General features: G+C 54.2%; 2 protein-coding genes across 3 annotated transcripts; one reads left to right on the top strand and one right to left on the bottom strand.

Moving 5' to 3' along the window:
• Window positions 1–77: 77 nt before the first annotated feature.
• RDH5 (retinol dehydrogenase 5) lies at window positions 78–4,928 on the top strand. Its single transcript, XM_039216880.1, has 4 exons — window positions 78–1,725; window positions 1,881–2,139; window positions 4,154–4,317; window positions 4,609–4,928. Exons 1-4 carry the CDS (start codon window positions 1,416–1,418, stop codon window positions 4,830–4,832), a joined length of 957 nt encoding a protein of 318 aa, XP_039072811.1. The 5' UTR covers window positions 78–1,415; the 3' UTR covers window positions 4,833–4,928.
• Window positions 4,929–6,005: 1,077 nt separating this feature from the next.
• On the bottom strand, window positions 6,006–9,586 carry CD63 (CD63 molecule). Of its 2 annotated transcripts, none has more exons than XM_039216903.1 (8): window positions 9,348–9,586; window positions 8,424–8,500; window positions 7,359–7,547; window positions 7,109–7,183; window positions 6,916–7,011; window positions 6,666–6,806; window positions 6,346–6,429; window positions 6,006–6,170 (listed from the first exon to the last, which is right to left on the bottom strand). In XM_039216903.1, the coding sequence occupies exons 2-8, from the start codon at window positions 8,487–8,489 to the stop codon at window positions 6,105–6,107; spliced, it is 717 nt and encodes a 238-aa protein (XP_039072834.1). In that variant the 5' UTR covers window positions 8,490–8,500; window positions 9,348–9,586; the 3' UTR covers window positions 6,006–6,104. The 2 variants fall into 2 exon arrangements, with proteins under 2 accessions (XP_039072834.1, XP_039072832.1); XM_039216901.1 differs by lacking the exon at window positions 9,348–9,586 and adding an exon at window positions 9,083–9,174.
• Between the last annotated feature and the right edge of the window lie 6,196 nt (window positions 9,587–15,782).

Here is a 15,782-nt window from a genome sequence, read left to right as displayed (position 1 = left end):
TCTCTGTGGTATGTTTCAAAGAGCTACTAGCCCAGCATGGTGGGTAGGAGGGGAAGATTCAGAGACCGTTTCTCTAAGCTACAGGTACCCTTTGGCTAGAGGGTGGAACTAGCTTCCTCTTGCCAGCTCCCCGCTTTTCCTCTTGCGCCTGGTGCATGTGTATATTGGGTAAGCAGAGGGTACAAGTTTCCCACACCTCCCCAGAGAAGGTCAGGGGGCCCTGCCCCAAACTTCCTAACACAAGACTTCAGTTTCTTGCAGATGAGAAATATGATAGGAAGCAGGCTGGGTGCTGGCTCTGGCTCTCTGCCTCTCCACGTGCTCATGGCCTCTCCCAGCCTGGTGCTAAGCAGTGTCATGAGTCTGGACCAGGTTGCAGATTAATTCTTGGGCATGGGGGCACTTCAGGGCTTGGAAGGAGGAAGTGTGACAGGTTCAAGATCACCAATAGAGAGGGGTAGCTGCCATCCTTGCATATCCGTCCTCCTGGGAGTCCATGACAAAGGTGGTCCGGTACCCCAGCTGGAAAAGGTAGCCAAGAAGGGGGCCTGGGCACACCTAGCCTGTGCCAAGCCTTGGCTTCAACTGCCAGGCTCCAGCTTCCCTGGCCCCTCCTCCCAGTCCTCCCCCCCCCCCCCGCCACCCGCATACACTTAATACTCTGACACCCAGTCCGCCCACTGCGGACTTTGGCATTAGCTGTAGGTAGTGTGAGAGCCTGGGAAGACTGGGAGCAAAGCCTCTCAAACAAAGCAAAAGAAGGAACTTCAGGCACTGTATGACCTGCTAGCTTCCCCCAGAGGAGGTAAGCAGGGCACTGGGCACTGGGTGTTATGAGAGGGCTATCCAGGTGTTTCATGTATTGATAAGTAAAAGCTTGTAATGTGTTTCTTCACACATTATCCCCTCTGACCCTCCACAGTTCCCAGGTGGGCCCTTGTGGGTATTGGCCCCACTGACAGAATAGAAAACAGGTTCAGAGAAGCAGTGAGATACTCAGCACCACACAGTAAGTTTGGAGCCACCGGGACTAAAATGCGGGGCTCTTTGCCCCATATGTGTTTCCAAAACTAAGGCCCAGTTTACATTTAGAGAATTAGACGTCCCTGGCTTAGCAGGAGAGGTGACTGGGAACTAGATCCCTCTGTTCCCGTGCAGCCGGCCTGCACACAGGACCCGGCTAATCTGGTTTTAGTTTAAGTTAGCCACAAATATAGGGTCTGCCTCGATCTTTGCTTTGCTTAGATAAGCCATAGTTGGCTAATTACCTGCCCAGCAGATAATTTCTCAATATGCTCAGACCAGACTTCCAGCTCGGGAATATATTCGGGGCAAGGGTTTAGGAGCCTGAGTAAACTAGACAAGTTTTCCTGCCCAGCCTCGGCTGCCACCTGCAGGTCACTTGGGCTCTGGCCATGTGGCTGCCCCTGCTGCTGGGAGTCTTGCTCTGGGCAGCGCTGTGGTTGTTCAGGGACCGGCAGAGCCTGCCCGCCAGCGATGCTTTCGTCTTCATCACCGGCTGTGACTCAGGCTTCGGGCGCCTTCTGGCACTGAGACTGGACCAGAGAGGCTTCCGAGTCCTGGCCAGCTGCCTGACCCCCTCGGGGGCAGAAGACCTACAGCGGGTGGCCTCCTCTCGCCTCCACACCACCCTGCTTGATGTCACTGATCCCCAGAGTGTCCAGCGGGCAGCCAAGTGGGTGGAAACACATGTTGGGGAAGCAGGTGAGTCGCGCTGGGGCCCCCAGGTTCATGGCACAGGATCCTCAGTCACAGGGGCGGCCGGAAGCTAGAGGGACTGCGTGGGGAAGGAAGAGTGATCAGGAGAGAGTGTTGGAATGCCTTACCTACCCTGTGGTATCTGTTTCATCTCTCCACAGGGCTTTTTGGTCTGGTGAATAATGCTGGTGTGGCTGGTATCATTGGGCCCACACCGTGGCTCACACGGGATGATTTCTATCGGGTGCTGAGTGTGAATACGCTGGGTCCCATCGGGGTCACCCTTGCCCTGCTCCCGCTGCTCCAGCAGGCCCGGGGCCGGGTGGTCAACATTACCAGTGTTCTGGGTCGCCTGGCTGCCAATGGTGGGGGCTACTGTGTCTCCAAGTTTGCCCTGGAGGCCTTCTCTGACAGCCTGAGGTGAGGGATGCAGAGCCCTGGGCTGCCTTGCAGAGATGACTAAAACGCTAGAGTGTAATACTGAAGAGGAGGCAGTCGAGGGCTTAGCTTTGCGGCTTCAGACGCCAGCCTTCTCTCATGGGAGCTTTGTGACCTTGATAGGTTACTTCTCTTCCCCAATTTATTCCCCGTCTGTTAAATCAGAATGAGAAGACCTGCCTCACGGGTGTTGCAACTGGAATGAGGTACACGTAGAGAATGCCCCAAGAAGCCTGCTATCATTATTAGTATTATTATTAATAATAATGACTATTACTTGGATGAGCTAGTACCTTTATAGAACATTTTCTCATTTATTGCTCCCGACAACCTTATAAGGGATTAGGTATTCATGTCCTCTGGGTAATATAACTTACCCAAGTTACCCAAGATCTCACAACTAGTTAATAGAAATGCAGGGACTTACCCCAAGTCTGCTTGCCTGGTCTTTACATTCTCCCGTCCCTCATCTTTAAACAATAATGTTCAAAGTCCTATGAGAGCACAAAGGAGACTTGACAAATACCACATGAGACCAGGGCCTGAATTTTGAGCAGTACAAGTACACCCCAGCCAGCCTTCTGTAGGAAGCCTGGCTTTGTCATCATCACTCAGCAAAGAATTTTAATTGTATATCCTTGTCTTTTTTTTGAGAGAGAAAGAGAGAGAGAGAGAGCAAGCAGGAAAGGGGCAAGGGCAGAGCTCTCAATGCAGGGCTCAATCTCCTGACTGAGATCATGACCTGAGCCGAGATGAAGTCTGTCACATAACCAACTGGGCCGCCCAGGTGCCCATCCCTTGGCCTTTTAATTTTCCAATCAGCATCATGGAACACATTTCTGCATCCATGTCAGGGGGGTTGGGTGTATCCCTGCAGTCTCCCCAGCAAATACCAGTCTACACCCTTCATGCCCAGCACTCAGGATTCCACGCTGTGTTCTGGGACCTAGGGAATGGGGTTCTTCTAGGTCAGGAGTTGGCAAACTGGTTCTCAGTCCAAATCTGACCAATAGCTTACAAGCTAGTAATGGTATTTACATTTTTAAATGGTTATGCTGTAAGTGATTATAGAAGTACCTACCTGAGAGCTCCTGGGTGTCTGTCAGTTAAGCTTCCGACTTCAGCCCAGGTTATGATCTCCAGGTTCATGAGTTTGAGGCCCTCTATCGGGCTCTGTGCTATCAAAGTAGACCCTGCTTCCTATCCTCTTTCTCCCTCTTCTCTGCCCCTCCCCGACTGATACTCTGTCTCTCTCACTCAAAAATAAACATCTTTTTTTTCTTTTTTAAAGTACCAGGGTACCTGGGTGGCTCAGTCAGTTAGGTCATGATCACACAGATTGTGAATTTGAGCCCCTTGTCAGACTCTGTGCTGACAGCTCAGAGCCAGGAGCCTGCTTCAGGTTCTGTCTCCATCTCTCTGCCTCTCACCCCCAAATATAAATAGATGTTTTTAAAAAAGTACCTACCTGATATCATTAGTTTTTAGGCCTGTGATGTCCAAAAATATTTACTGCCTGGCCCCTTAAGAAGTTTACTGACCCCAGGGGCGCCTGGGTGGCTTAGTCGGTTAAGCGTCCGACTTTCGCTTAGGTCATGATCTCACGGTTCGTGGGTTCGAGCCCCGCGTCGGGCTCTGTGCTGACTGCCAGCTCAGAGCCTGGAGCCTATTTCAGAGTCTGTATCTCCCTCTCTCTCTGACCCTCCCCTGCTCACGCTGTCTCTCTCTCTCTCTCTCCTAGAAATAAATAAAAAAAAAAAAAAAAGAAGAAGAAGTTTACTGACCCCACTCTGGATTATAGAATATAAAGGAAAACAAACCTCAAAAATACCTGTCCCACTTGTCCCCATCCCAGGACAGCAGGGATCTCCTTTACCATCAGGACCCCTGTCCCTGTCCTGTGGTAACTTCCCCATTTTAGCCCCCACATCCATACCCCAGAAGATCCCTTTCCTATAGAGCAAGAACCCAGAAACCTCCGTCTACTCCCATCCAGGCGGGATGTGGCTCCTTTTGGGGTGCGAGTCGCCATCGTAGAGCCTGGCTTCTTCCGAACCCCTGTGACAAACCTGGAGAGTTTGGAGGACACACTGCACGAGTGCTGGGCACGGCTACCTCCTGACACACAGGCCCACTACGGGGAGGCCTTCCTCACCAAGTGTGAGTATCTGGGCCCACACAGGGGTGTACGAAGGAAAATGAGGGTGCCAGAAAGGACCATCCTACACCTGCCTGCTGGGAGCAGGTGGGCAGAGAGGAGGTGAGGGAGAATGAGATGCCAAAGAACATCCAGGCCATGTGGAACCTGCCCACTTTGTCAAACTGGGGAGGGGACTAAGGATCCATCTCCCTTCTGCTGGGGACCGACCAGCCCCAGGACCCAGAAGATAGGGCCTGAGACGGGCTGGAGAGGGACAGGGACCCTGATTACAACCACCTCCTGGACCGCAGACTTGAAAGTGCAGCGGCGCATCATGAGCCTGATCTGTGACCCAGACCTGACCAAGGTGAGCAGGTGCCTGGAGCACGCCCTGACTGCTCGTCACCCCAGAACCCGCTATAGCCCAGGCTGGGACGCCAAGCTGCTCTGGCTGCCGGCCTCCTACCTGCCAGCCAGCCTGGTGGATGCTGTGCTCACCTGGGTCCTTCCCAAGCCTGTCCAGGCAGTCCACTGAATTCAGCCTTCCAGCAAAAGATTGTTTCTGTCCCTACCTAGGTACTGCCTGGTGCTAGCACAAAATAAGTACTGAATAAATGTATGTTTAAAAAAAAAAAAAAAAAAAGGGGGCGCCTGGGTGGCTTAGTTGGTTAAGCGTCCGACTTTCGCTTAGGTCATGATCTCGCGGTTCGTGGGTTCGAGCCCCGCATCGGGCTCTGTGCTGACTGCCAGCTCAGAGCCTGGAGCCTGTTTCAGTCTGTGACTCCCTCTCTCTCTGACCCTCCCCTGCTCACGCTGTCTCTCTCTCTCCTATAAATAAAAAAAATAAAAAAAAAAAAAAAGGCGCTGTAAGTGGACAGAAATGGAGTTGCCCAGTGGAAGACTGACCCCATTTAAGTGCTATCCCCTTGGCTGACTTAATACCCAGGGTCTCTGGCCTGTTTAGTGCCTGCAAAACATCTAGCAGCTACCCAGGGAGGGGGACAGCCGTCCTGACTAGGTGTTCTTTGAAGCGGCACATGGAAGAATGGCCACCAGATGGCACTGTTGGGTTTGTATTTTCTACCAGAAGTTGTAGTTCAGTGTTTGGAGTGCAAATGGCCTTTACTTGCTTTTCTTGAGAGGGTCAGAAGGTGGTGAACAGTGGTCAGGGCCACGCTGGGTGGTTTCCATTGAAAAAAAAAAAAGGCAGTACCCACCTCAGTGGTCTTCTGTTAAGCTAATCTAAGTCAGAAAAGATGGATACTGGTCACAAAGCTGTCACAGCAACTTATCACCAGCCTGAAAGGAGCCAGGTCCCCTTCGTTGCGGAGGGAGTTGCTGGGCCCTCAGAGGTAGGCAGAAGGCCAGGGAAAAGATGTCCATGGTAAATCTGGGCTGGCCCCTCTCAGGTAGAAACTTTGTGGGGAACCCCCTGCCTTTTATAGGAGATGGCTTCCATGAACATTGCAGAACATGGCTAGGAGACAGGGAGGGCAATGGGCCACAGCCTCCAGATCCCCCTTCCAACAGCAGCCCCACCAACACCTTCAGCAAAATCCGCCTTTCCCAAAAATCACTCCCGCCCGCCCCCCCCCAAAAAATTAGCCTTTCTTGCCCAAGGTGCAAATAGAACAAGGTCCTACTGGACAGGAACATGGAGGAGGAGGAGAGGGAAAGGAAAGTATCACTCTTCAAGACAAATGGAGACTCTTTTTTCAGTCTGAAAAAATAATCAGTTTAATTGAAAAACCTGGAGCGTACTACCCCACTCCCTTATTAGATGTGGGGGCTGAAGAGACCAGACCCCCTACATCACCTCATAGCCACTTCGGATGCTCTTCACGAGGCAGCAGGCAAAGACAATTCCCAGTACCTAAAAGTAAAGATAGAGGGGTGGAGAGGAGTCAGAAAGGCAAAGTATCCCAGACCTACCCAAGAGACCCCAAACACAACCAAGCCCCCCCCCCCGGCCAGAACCTCCTCGGCACCTCTTCCCACTGCCCCTACTGCCCTGATGCCCCAGAATGAGTCGAAAAGCTGCCTCTCACCTCCACAAAGGCAATGCCCAAGGCTGCTGCAGCCACCACCAGCACATTGCTCCTCAGCCAGCCCCCAATCTTCTCCACACAGCCCTGAAGGGTAGTAGCCATACAAGGCAAGAACACAATCAGAAACTTCCCACCCACCTCCTGGGTCCATCAGTCCCTCCCCCACGCTCTGTATGTTTCACCCTGCCCCTAGCATTCCCAGATACCAGCCCCCCATCCCAGAACCCCAGCCGTCTCCACCTCCATCCCTAGTCCCTCTCAACTCTTGAAACAATTTCCCAGGTTTCCCAAGTCCCCTTCTATCTCAACTTTTCCCCTACCTCATGGTGGATCTCCTTCACACTGAAAGAAATCCCACAGTCCTGCGTGACATTGACGCAGCAGGAGTCCGGGACTCGGCCCTTGGGCATGAGGGGGATGCTCTCCCAGTCTGTGTAGTTAGCTGCCCCACAGCACTGAAACTGCAGAAGAGAAATGCCAGGCAGAAGGTTGTTACAGGAACATCCACCTTCCATATGAAGATGAGAATCTTCTTCCCCCACTACCCCTGCTCCCAGAAACCTCACTCACATCTTCCTGCATCCTGTCCACGATCGAAACCGTGTGGTTGCTTTTTGGATAATTCTGCATCTGCTGCCGGAAGTCCTTATTAAATTCTGACATCACCTGGGAATTGGAGCATTGTTGAGGTCAAAGTTTAGGGCACACGGGTCCCAGAGCAGCCAGACCTCTGAGGCAGGGCCCTCCCCTTTCCCCTGCTTACCTTGTCTCTAAACACGTAGCCAGCAATGGCTGCAGCCACCTCCACCAGCATGATAAGAGACAGGAAGATGGCAAACTGCAGGCACAAAGCGCAGGGGTCAGGTTTGGAGTCTTGGTGGGAGTGGCCTGCTATAGCCCGGCCAGCCTCTAGCTCGGGCATAAAGGTTTTCCTCCCCCACCTCCTAAGCCCCCAGGCAGAAGTGCACTCCCAGCAGTCCCAGACTCCCACGCTGGCCCCACACTGTGCTCACCGTGACCATAAGACAGTAGTTCTCCTTGCAGGCCCCACAGCAGCCCACAAAGGCCACCAGGAAGAGGAAGGCACCCACTGCGATGATGACCACAGGCAATAGGGAGCCAGGCGTGGCCCCCTGGACAATGGTCTCCTTCAGGACCAGCTGGGCCCCTACACCCACGGCGATCAATCCAATTGCACAGGCCTGTGAGGAGGGCAGGTCAGGATTAGGCCGGACCCACAGCCTATCAGCCCTCAGTGACAGGGCAGCAGCTGCACCCAAGACACAGACTTCGCCCCATCCCAGAGAGGCAGATTCTCACACCTCCAGGAACCTTTTGATTGTGGGGGAAGAAGATGACCCATATTTGCCCCACAGTTTGATCAAATGCCAAAAGAGGAGTTCCCAGAAAGCCTTGACCCCAAGGCACATATTCCTAACCTAGAGTGGTGCTTCCTATGGGCCTCTGGGGCTCCCAGAACTGCCCTCTCACTATGTTCCAATGGCCACCCCATCCTCGTCAGCTGTGACTCAGGTTTCTCAGGCCCACAAGGCCAGGGAGAAGGAACAGAGGCAAGAGTAGTGAGCTCCTCCCTGGACAAAGAGCAGCCTCTCAAGCCAGGACCCCAGGGGAGGAGCAAACTGTGGCGGGTTCTGAAGCGACCAAGGAAAGTGAGAGGGATGAAAGAATGGAAAGGAATGAGGAGGTAGGGGAGAAGGGAGAGAAGGTGGGGGAGGAGAGGGAAGCCCCAAGGCGATAGCATCAGGCCGGGCCGTTGGCTGGTTGCCCCATTGCCCGGTATCACAAGTGGTTGGGTCACCAGACAGGAAGGGCCAGAAGGGGCGAGGGGGAGGGTGCTGCGCACCCACGCTGTCCATTCTTGGTCCAAACAAGCCTCAGAGGTCCCTGAAAGCTGGAAGGGGTGGGGTGGCCCTGCTGTCTCCGGCCAGTTCCCCAGGCTCTCCTTCCACATCTGGTCTCCAGCTGACTTCATTCTTGGGCCCCCCCACCTCACCACTCCGGATCCCGGTCTCCCCGCACCCTGCCAGAGCGCCCCCATCGCCCCCCTTCCCACTCACGCAGAAGGCCAGCAGAAGAACGTAGAGCAAGAACTTGACACATTTCATTCCTCCTTCTACCGCCATGGCTGCCGGGCCTGGGGCAGAGGGGAGGGCAGGGGGATTTGAACAGGCCGAGTGGGACCTCGGTTGCAAAGCTCCCCGCCGGCCCTCGAGGCCTTCCCTGCTCGGCCCCCATTCCCGGCCCCTCCCACCCGGAAACCCGCGGTCGGATCCACGTCTCCCAGCCCCCTCTCCTTCCAGGCTGGAGAGGGGTGGGGGCGACGGCCGCGAAGCCCAGACCCGCCCCGCAGCCTCCCGCGCCTGGGGCGGATCCGAGGGCGCCGGAGCCCGACGCCCACCCTTGGCCCGCCAGGGCCCCGGCGTCCAACCCCCCCTCCCCACCCACCGCGCCAGGTCCTGAAAAAATGGTCCTAGGCCAAGCGCGACCCCCCGCCGCCTTCCCCTGCGCTCTGACCACCCCCAAAACAGAAGCGCCACCAGCCCGCCACCACACCCCGCCCGGGCCTCTGGAACTTATCAAAGTTGCAAAGTTTGGAGGGCCTCGGGAGCGCCCGAGAGCACGGCGGATCTCCGAGGGCCCGGGCCAAGTCCCGGAGGAGGGAGCTGCCAGCGACAACCCACCCAGGCCGAGGCCGACCGTGGGCCCGCGGCCTCACCTGGGCTCCCCGAGGCTGTGCGCTCCTCTCCCGCCGCGGCTCAGGGGCTCTCTAGCGGCGCCCCCCGGCTGCGGCCACGCCCGCCGCCCCGCCCCGGCCTCCAGCCACATCCCCCTCCCCCGCCGCCTCCCCCGCCCAGTGGCCGCCTGCCTCCCTCATGTGACGCGGGAACAGCTGCGGCCTGAGTCACCCGGCCGGCGAGGGGAGGGCCGAGCCCCCCGCCCGGCCAAGGCCATGTGGCCCCTACCCAGAAGGCGTCGCCCACCTCTTTCGCGAAGAAAGGCCACCGAGGACAGGACCTCAGGGTGCCTGGGGCCCTTCTGGCGTCCCAGTCCCCATACCACCTCGGACTGGGAGAGCGGGACCGAGCGGCGGCTGGTTGTCTCTGGTTCAGGGAAGCGGAGGAAGCGTGTGCCAGCCAAGCAGGGATAAGCGGCCCGGAGTTACCCTCTGAGCGCCCGGGCTGGGGCGACGGAGCTGAGGCAAGGTGACGAGATGGTCTTCAAGAGGCCGCCTCATCCTTCACCCGGAGCCCACCTTCCTCTGGCTCCATCTGTTGAAGCCCCCACCCCCACCCCCGAGTCGGCAGAGGGCGCTGTTAGATCCCTGGGATCGGGTGGGGTCAGAATAAACACAGAAAGTCCCTGGCCTCACATCCTGGGAGTCCCCCAACACTCTAGAGTGGGTATTCCTGTCCCCCTTCTGTTAGTCCCTTTCTCCATTTTCTGGGGCTCCGAGTAGTGGGCTAAGCACGGAAGGAAGCCAGTCAATCATGACACGTCAGAGTCATGGGGTTGGGTTGACAAGGGCTGTGCTCCCACCACTGCTGGATCAGCTTCTTATCAGGTGGAGGGCTGGGGGAGGGCCGCAAGGCAGGCGAGGCATCTCCCATCCCACACCAGCAGGCAGCACTTTGCATCCCAAGGGACAAAGCCAGATGAGGGCTGGAAGGGGAGGTGGCGGCCTCCAGCTGCCCCCCTCCATTGTGTGCCATGGTGGGCCCCAGAAGGAGCTGTGTGAACTGGCCAAGGACAGAACCAGACATTACTCCACTCTCCCCCAGCCTGGGCCCCATGCCCTGGGTTCTTATGGTCCCGACTTAAGAACCACTTCCTGAGTCTTAGTATGTGTACACAAAGAAGAAAAGAAACTGTTAACAGCAAAAGGAAGGAGATCTGGGCTGGGCTGAGAACCAGTTTCCAGGATCACAGCCTTCCAGCAAGGCACACCAAGCCCATTCTGGACCTTGCTCCCCAGTTATCACAGTAGGCAGGCAGCGGAAGAGGACCAAAGATGCTGGGGGGTGGGGGGAAGTATTCATCTGTTTATTGTGCTGCCACTAGATGCCAGGCATGTGTTATGCACAGGAGATGGAGGGGCAGACAAGGGCAGGAAGACAGTGACTGTGACCTCCAGCCAGCAGACAGAGCCAAGTCCACATTGAGCAGAGACAGAAACCCCTGGTGGTAGGTGGACAAGATCAGAGGGCGGGGCAGGTGGTGTCTCTGCCCCAGAGGAAAAAGAAGAGATTTCAGATTTTGTATCACAAAGGTGGGTGGTACTCTCTGAGAAGACTTTAGAGGATAAAGAAGGAAGCTCTCCGTTCCAGGGACAAGGAAAGAGCCAAGTATTAAAAAGGAGTAGTTTTAAAAGTCCAGGGCAGGCTGGGGTTGGCTAGCTCAAAGGGTTCGGGAAGGATGTGGTGAAAAAAGGACGGGAAAGTGGTCTGAAGTCAAGATTGAGAAACTTTAGACACATAATAACCAAGTATAACGCTTAGTCCTTGGTTAAATCTTTGTCTGAACAAACGAACTGTCAAAGACCTTTTGAGAACAACTGGGAGAGTTTGAATATGGACTGATAATTAGACATGAAAAAATAATTTTGTTAGCTATGATGACAATATGATCATATAGGAAAATTATTTTTTTAAGATGCACACTAAAATATTTAAGAGTGATGTCATAGCCGTGTATGTTGGCTTTGGAATAGTTCACAAAACAACAGATGAGGCGAAAAGCAGAGAGTCTAGGTGATAGGACCACTGAGGGCCTAGATGGCTACGTCAGGTATGTTGTTTTTTTCTTTTAAGGAAAGTCTGTGCCCAAAGTGGGGCTCAAACTCATGACCCCAAGATCAAGAGTCACATCCTCTACCGACTGAGCCACCCAGGCACCCCAATATTATAAAGGCAGTGGGAAATGTTCTAGAGGCAGTGGGGAGTGGTGGGAAGTTTTGGAGAGGGTGAACTATCTTGGGGCTGGTGCTATATTGAAATAAGGAGGAATGAATGGCAGGTGGCCCAGAAGATAGTTGAGACATCACTGCCACCATCCAAGGGAGAGTTAATGAAGGCTGGAACCACAGGGTGTCTGGGTGGCTCAGTCGGTTAAGCATCTGACTCTTGGTCTCAACTCAAGTCTTGATCTCAGGGTTGTGAGTTCAAATCCCACAGGGGCACCTGGGTGGCTCAGTTGTTTGAGTGTCCGACTTCAACTCAGGTCTTGATCTCACGGTTAGTGAGTTCGAGCCCCGCGTTGGGCTTTGTGCTGACAGCTCGGAGCCTGGAGCTTGCTTCGGATTCTGTGTTTCCCTCCCTCTCTGCCCCTCCCCTGCTCACGCTTTGTCTCTCTCTCTCTCTCTCTCTCTCTCTCTCAAAAATAAACATAAAAAAAAAAAAAGACGAATCCCACATCAGGCTCTGTCGTGAGGGTGAAGCCTACTTAAAAAAAAAAAGAAAGAAAGAAAAGAAAAAGAAGGCTGGAACCCTGGACAAGAGGGAAGTCTGAGTGGCATTTCAGAGGGCAAATAAAGGACTGGGTGACTGCCTACCTGTGGAAGGGGAGAGTAAGTGGGAAAAGTCCGAGACGATTCAGAGCTTCAAGACCTGGGCACCAGGGGAGGAGGTGGTGTTCACCCAAGGCAGGAGGCACACACCAGGGGCATCCAGGGGGAGATAACCACTAGGAATTGGAGATGTGAAACTTAGGAGAGAGTACTCAGACTAGAGATAAAAGTGATTTTAAATTCATAGATGGGTGAGAACCAGAGCAAGAAAAGAAAATGAAGACAGAGCTTCAGGGCACCCTTATGTTTCAGGAACATGTGGGAGGGGTCAGTTTCCAGTAAAGGAGCTGAAAAGAAAAGGAAGCTGCGGAGTAGGACCCCCACACACTACCAGGCTCAGTACTGGGATTATACACATTAGCTCATTTGACCCTCAGAAAAACCCTTCAAGATCTCTATGATTTGTCTTGTTTTAGAGATAGGAAACTGAGATTCTAGGACAGGGGATGACATATCCAAACCAGTAATCACCGGTGTTAGAATTTGAACCCAGATCTCGGAAGGTTCCAAGGCTTGTGTTCTTCCACTCTTTCGGGGGTTGGGAGAAAGAGAACTTCACAGCAGAGGCGGGATAGTGACCAGAAGCATCAAATAGTATAGAAAGGTCAACTTGGGTGAGAAACAAAAGAAGACCATTGGATGGGGTGGTCTTCTCCAGAGCAGTATGAGGGCAGGATCTGAAGCACCTGCTGGTCCTGAGAAGGGAGGAAGGAGATGGAGATGTCCAAGTGGGCAGGGGCAGAGCTGAGGTGAGTGTTATTATTCAGGAGAAGAATAATAGTGAAGGGAAGATGGCAGGGGGGAGGGCCAGAGAGACCCCTGGAAACAGCCAGTGTGGTGCTGGTAGTGGGAGGGCAAGAAAAGCCCACACCGAGTCAAGTTCATGGAGACAGAGAGTAGAAGGTGGTTGCCAGGGGCTGGGGGGAAGGAGAAATGGGGAGTTAGCAGTCAATGGGTTTCAGTTTGGGAAGATGAAAAAGTTCTGGAGATGGATGGCCATGATGGTTGCATCCCACAGTGAATGTACTTAGTGCTGCTGAACTGTACTCTTTTCAAGTTTATTTATTTTGAGAGAGAGAAGGGCAGAGAGAGGGAGACAGAATCCCAGCACAGAGCCCGACACAGAGCTCAAACCCACTAACCATGAGATCATGACCTGAGCAGAGATCAAGAGTCAGTTGCTTAACCAATGGAGCCACCCAGGCTCCTCACCTGTTCTCTTAAAAATGGTTCAACTGGTAGCTTTTATGTCATATATACTTTAATACACACACACACACACACACACACAAATGGCCCACCCTGTAGTCTGGGAAGTCTGGAAAGTCAGCATACAGCCCAGTGTCCCTCTGAGTTGGGAAGCAGCTAACTGAGACCTGGCCCCTCACATCATGCCCTTCAGAGCTTCGAGCACCCACTCCAAGGGCCTGGCATCCAGACATGCCATCCAGATATGTATCTGCCCTGACTGTCTCATGCCGCTGTTCCTTGGATTCCTGGCACTGGTTGCTGGCTGGTGAGCTGGGGTGGGCACCCTCACCCCTCCCCAGAGCCCAAGGCCTCCTGAAGCGCAGATCCACATGGGGAGCCCAGCACCTGCTTGCATGCATACCTTCTCCCCTCCACCTAGTAGCCCCTGCGCCTGCCTACACCCCACTAGGAGGGGCTGGCTCAAGGATAAGCCGTAGGTGCCCTGGTAGGAGAGGTCCCATGACCTAGGAGCTGCCATCTGCCAAGGCCAGTGGGGGTGGGGAGCCTGAGAAAGGAGTGAGGAAGGACAAGAGGAGAGAGAGAAGGGAAGAGAAGAGAAGAGTTGAGGACAGGGGCGCCTGGGTGGCTTAGTCGGTTAAGCATCCAACTTTCGCTTAGGTCATGATCTCGCGGTTCGTGGGTTCGAGCCCCGCATCGGGCTCTGTGCTGACAGCCAGCTCAGAGCCTGGAGCCTGTTTCAGTCTGTGACTCCCTCTCTCTCTGACCCTCCCCTGCTCACGCTGTCTCTCTCTCTCCCTCCTATAAATAAATAAAACATTAAAAAAATTTAAAAAAAAAAAAAGAAGAGTTGAGGACAGCAGGGACATAGATACAGGAGAGAATAGGGGAGGCATGGCGGGGGGCAGGCAATAGACAGGGGAAAACAGATGCCAGGGAAAGGGTGGGGAGGAGGAAGAGGAGGAGAGGGGCGAGAGACAGAGGAACCAAACCGAAGGGTACATCGGCCTCAAGGCCATCCCTTCGCTAGAGGGGATAGAAAGGGTGGTGGCTTGGGGCGCCTGGGTGGCTTAGTCGGTTAAGCGTCCTTTCGCTTAGGTCATGATCTCACGGTTCGTGGGTTTGGGCCCCGCGTCGGGCTCTGTGCTGACTGCCAGCTCAGAGCCTGGAGCCTGTTTCAGTCTGTGACTCCCTCTCTCTCTGACCCTCCCCTGCTCATGCTGTCTCTCTCTCTCTCTCCTAGAAATAAATAAAACATTTAAAAAAAAAAAAGAAAGAAAGGGTGGTGGCTAGAACTTAAGAACCAGGGCCCGCTCAGGAGGGCAGTGGTCTCCACCTGAGGCTCACAGACCCACACAACTAACCAGTCCCTGATGTAGCAGATATGAACATGGGAGCAATGAGAAGAGGAAATGCTGGGATGGGGAAGCTACTTCAGGCTTCTGTTCCTTGGGGCGTTCCTTCATCCATCTATGTATCCATCCATTTATTGAAAACCTAAACCAGCCAGGCACAGGGATTCTATGGAGATCAGAGACACAGTGCTGCCATCAAGATGATTACAGCCTGTATGCACAGACAACAAATAGTGTGGGGAGGGGTGTGCCAAAGAGAAGCTCTGGGTGCTGGGAGCCACCTATGATAGGCTGAGGGGAGCAGAGAGCACTGATGGCCTTGGGGAGCATTCACTCAACCTGCTCACTCGGTAGACTCCTCCCCGTGGATGTGGCCTTGCAGTCCAGGGCACTAGAAGTGAGGAGAAGATGCAGGGTTTGAATGGGTGGGGGTCACTGGCACCACCAGGCAGAGCCCAGAGCAGTCGGTCCTGCCTCACGTCTCTCATTTCTGGCTCCCATTCCCAGACCCCACCCAGACCTTTTGGCCATCTGCGTACCCTCACCATTGCTACACACACGTGCATGCACATACCTCATCTGGCAACAGCCTTGAACTTCACTGCCCTATGCTTTCTCCTAGACATTGGATTCCCTCTGAACATTCCAGCTCCCCTCACCTGGCAGCCCACCTCCTGGGTCAGCACACCCACCAGCGTTTTGAAGTCCCTGGAGAAGGAGAGCTGGAATTATACTCAGACCCCTCCTTTCCTTGGATCAGCAGGTGCCTCCTGCTGGCCAAATTGGGCAAGGGAGCAGCCTTGGCCGTGGTCCCCAGCAGGACCCCATGTCAGGCCTGGGCCTGGAGAGGGAGCAATTGTTGAGAAAGACGGAAAAGATGGAGAAGCCTGGGGGGACTGAGTGACGGTGGGAAAGAGGTGCACCTGTGAGACTGTAAGGCTGGGCCTGCGCTAAGGGAAGCTGAAGGGGGCAGGGAAGGGGTGTCTTCAGGAAGACCAGTGGGCCAAGGAAGATGTGACTCCAAATGATTCTCAGAGTTCCCCAGGTGTACTCCACCTCCACCTGCTCCCAGCCAGATACAAACTCTCTGGCTCCCTCCTCCCGACCTCCAACTTCTCTTCAAGGGCCTTGGGGTTAAAGAGGTTAACAGGCCTGCTAGGAGATCCCACAGGATAATTATAGGGTTTAGAACTGTGGTGTGGAAGAGGATAGTAATTACACAGTGAGGTCCTCACTGGGGGCTTCAGGCTTTGTGGGCACAGACCTGGGTGGAGTCCATTCCACTAACA

This window comes from Hyaena hyaena, unplaced genomic scaffold (genome assembly GCF_003009895.1).
Source record: "Hyaena hyaena isolate Hyena2069 unplaced genomic scaffold, ASM300989v1 scaffold_655, whole genome shotgun sequence".
NCBI lineage: Eukaryota > Metazoa > Chordata > Mammalia > Carnivora > Hyaenidae > Hyaena > Hyaena hyaena.
Note: the sequence above shows the minus strand (reverse complement) of the source record. Positions and strands in the feature narration are given on the sequence as shown.

Coding starts and splice junctions, on each gene's coding strand:
- RDH5 (XM_039216880.1), top strand. CDS start 1,416: ATGTGGCTGCCCCTGCTGCTGGGAGTCTTGCTCTGGGCAGCGCTGTGG. Junction 1,726..1,880: donor AACACATGTTGGGGAAGCAG/GTGAGTCGCGCT, acceptor ATCTCTCCACAG/GGCTTTTTGGTCTGGTGAAT. Junction 2,140..4,153: donor GCCTTCTCTGACAGCCTGAG/GTGAGGGATGCA, acceptor ACTCCCATCCAG/GCGGGATGTGGCTCCTTTTG.
- CD63 (XM_039216903.1), bottom strand. CDS start 8,489: ATGGCGGTAGAAGGAGGAATGAAATGTGTCAAGTTCTTGCTCTACGTT. Junction 6,807..6,915: donor TGGACAGGATGCAGGAAGAT/GTGAGTGAGGTT, acceptor TCTCTTCTGCAG/TTTCAGTGCTGTGGGGCAGC. Junction 6,171..6,345: donor TGGGCATTGCCTTTGTGGAG/GTGAGAGGCAGC, acceptor CTTTACTTTTAG/GTACTGGGAATTGTCTTTGC.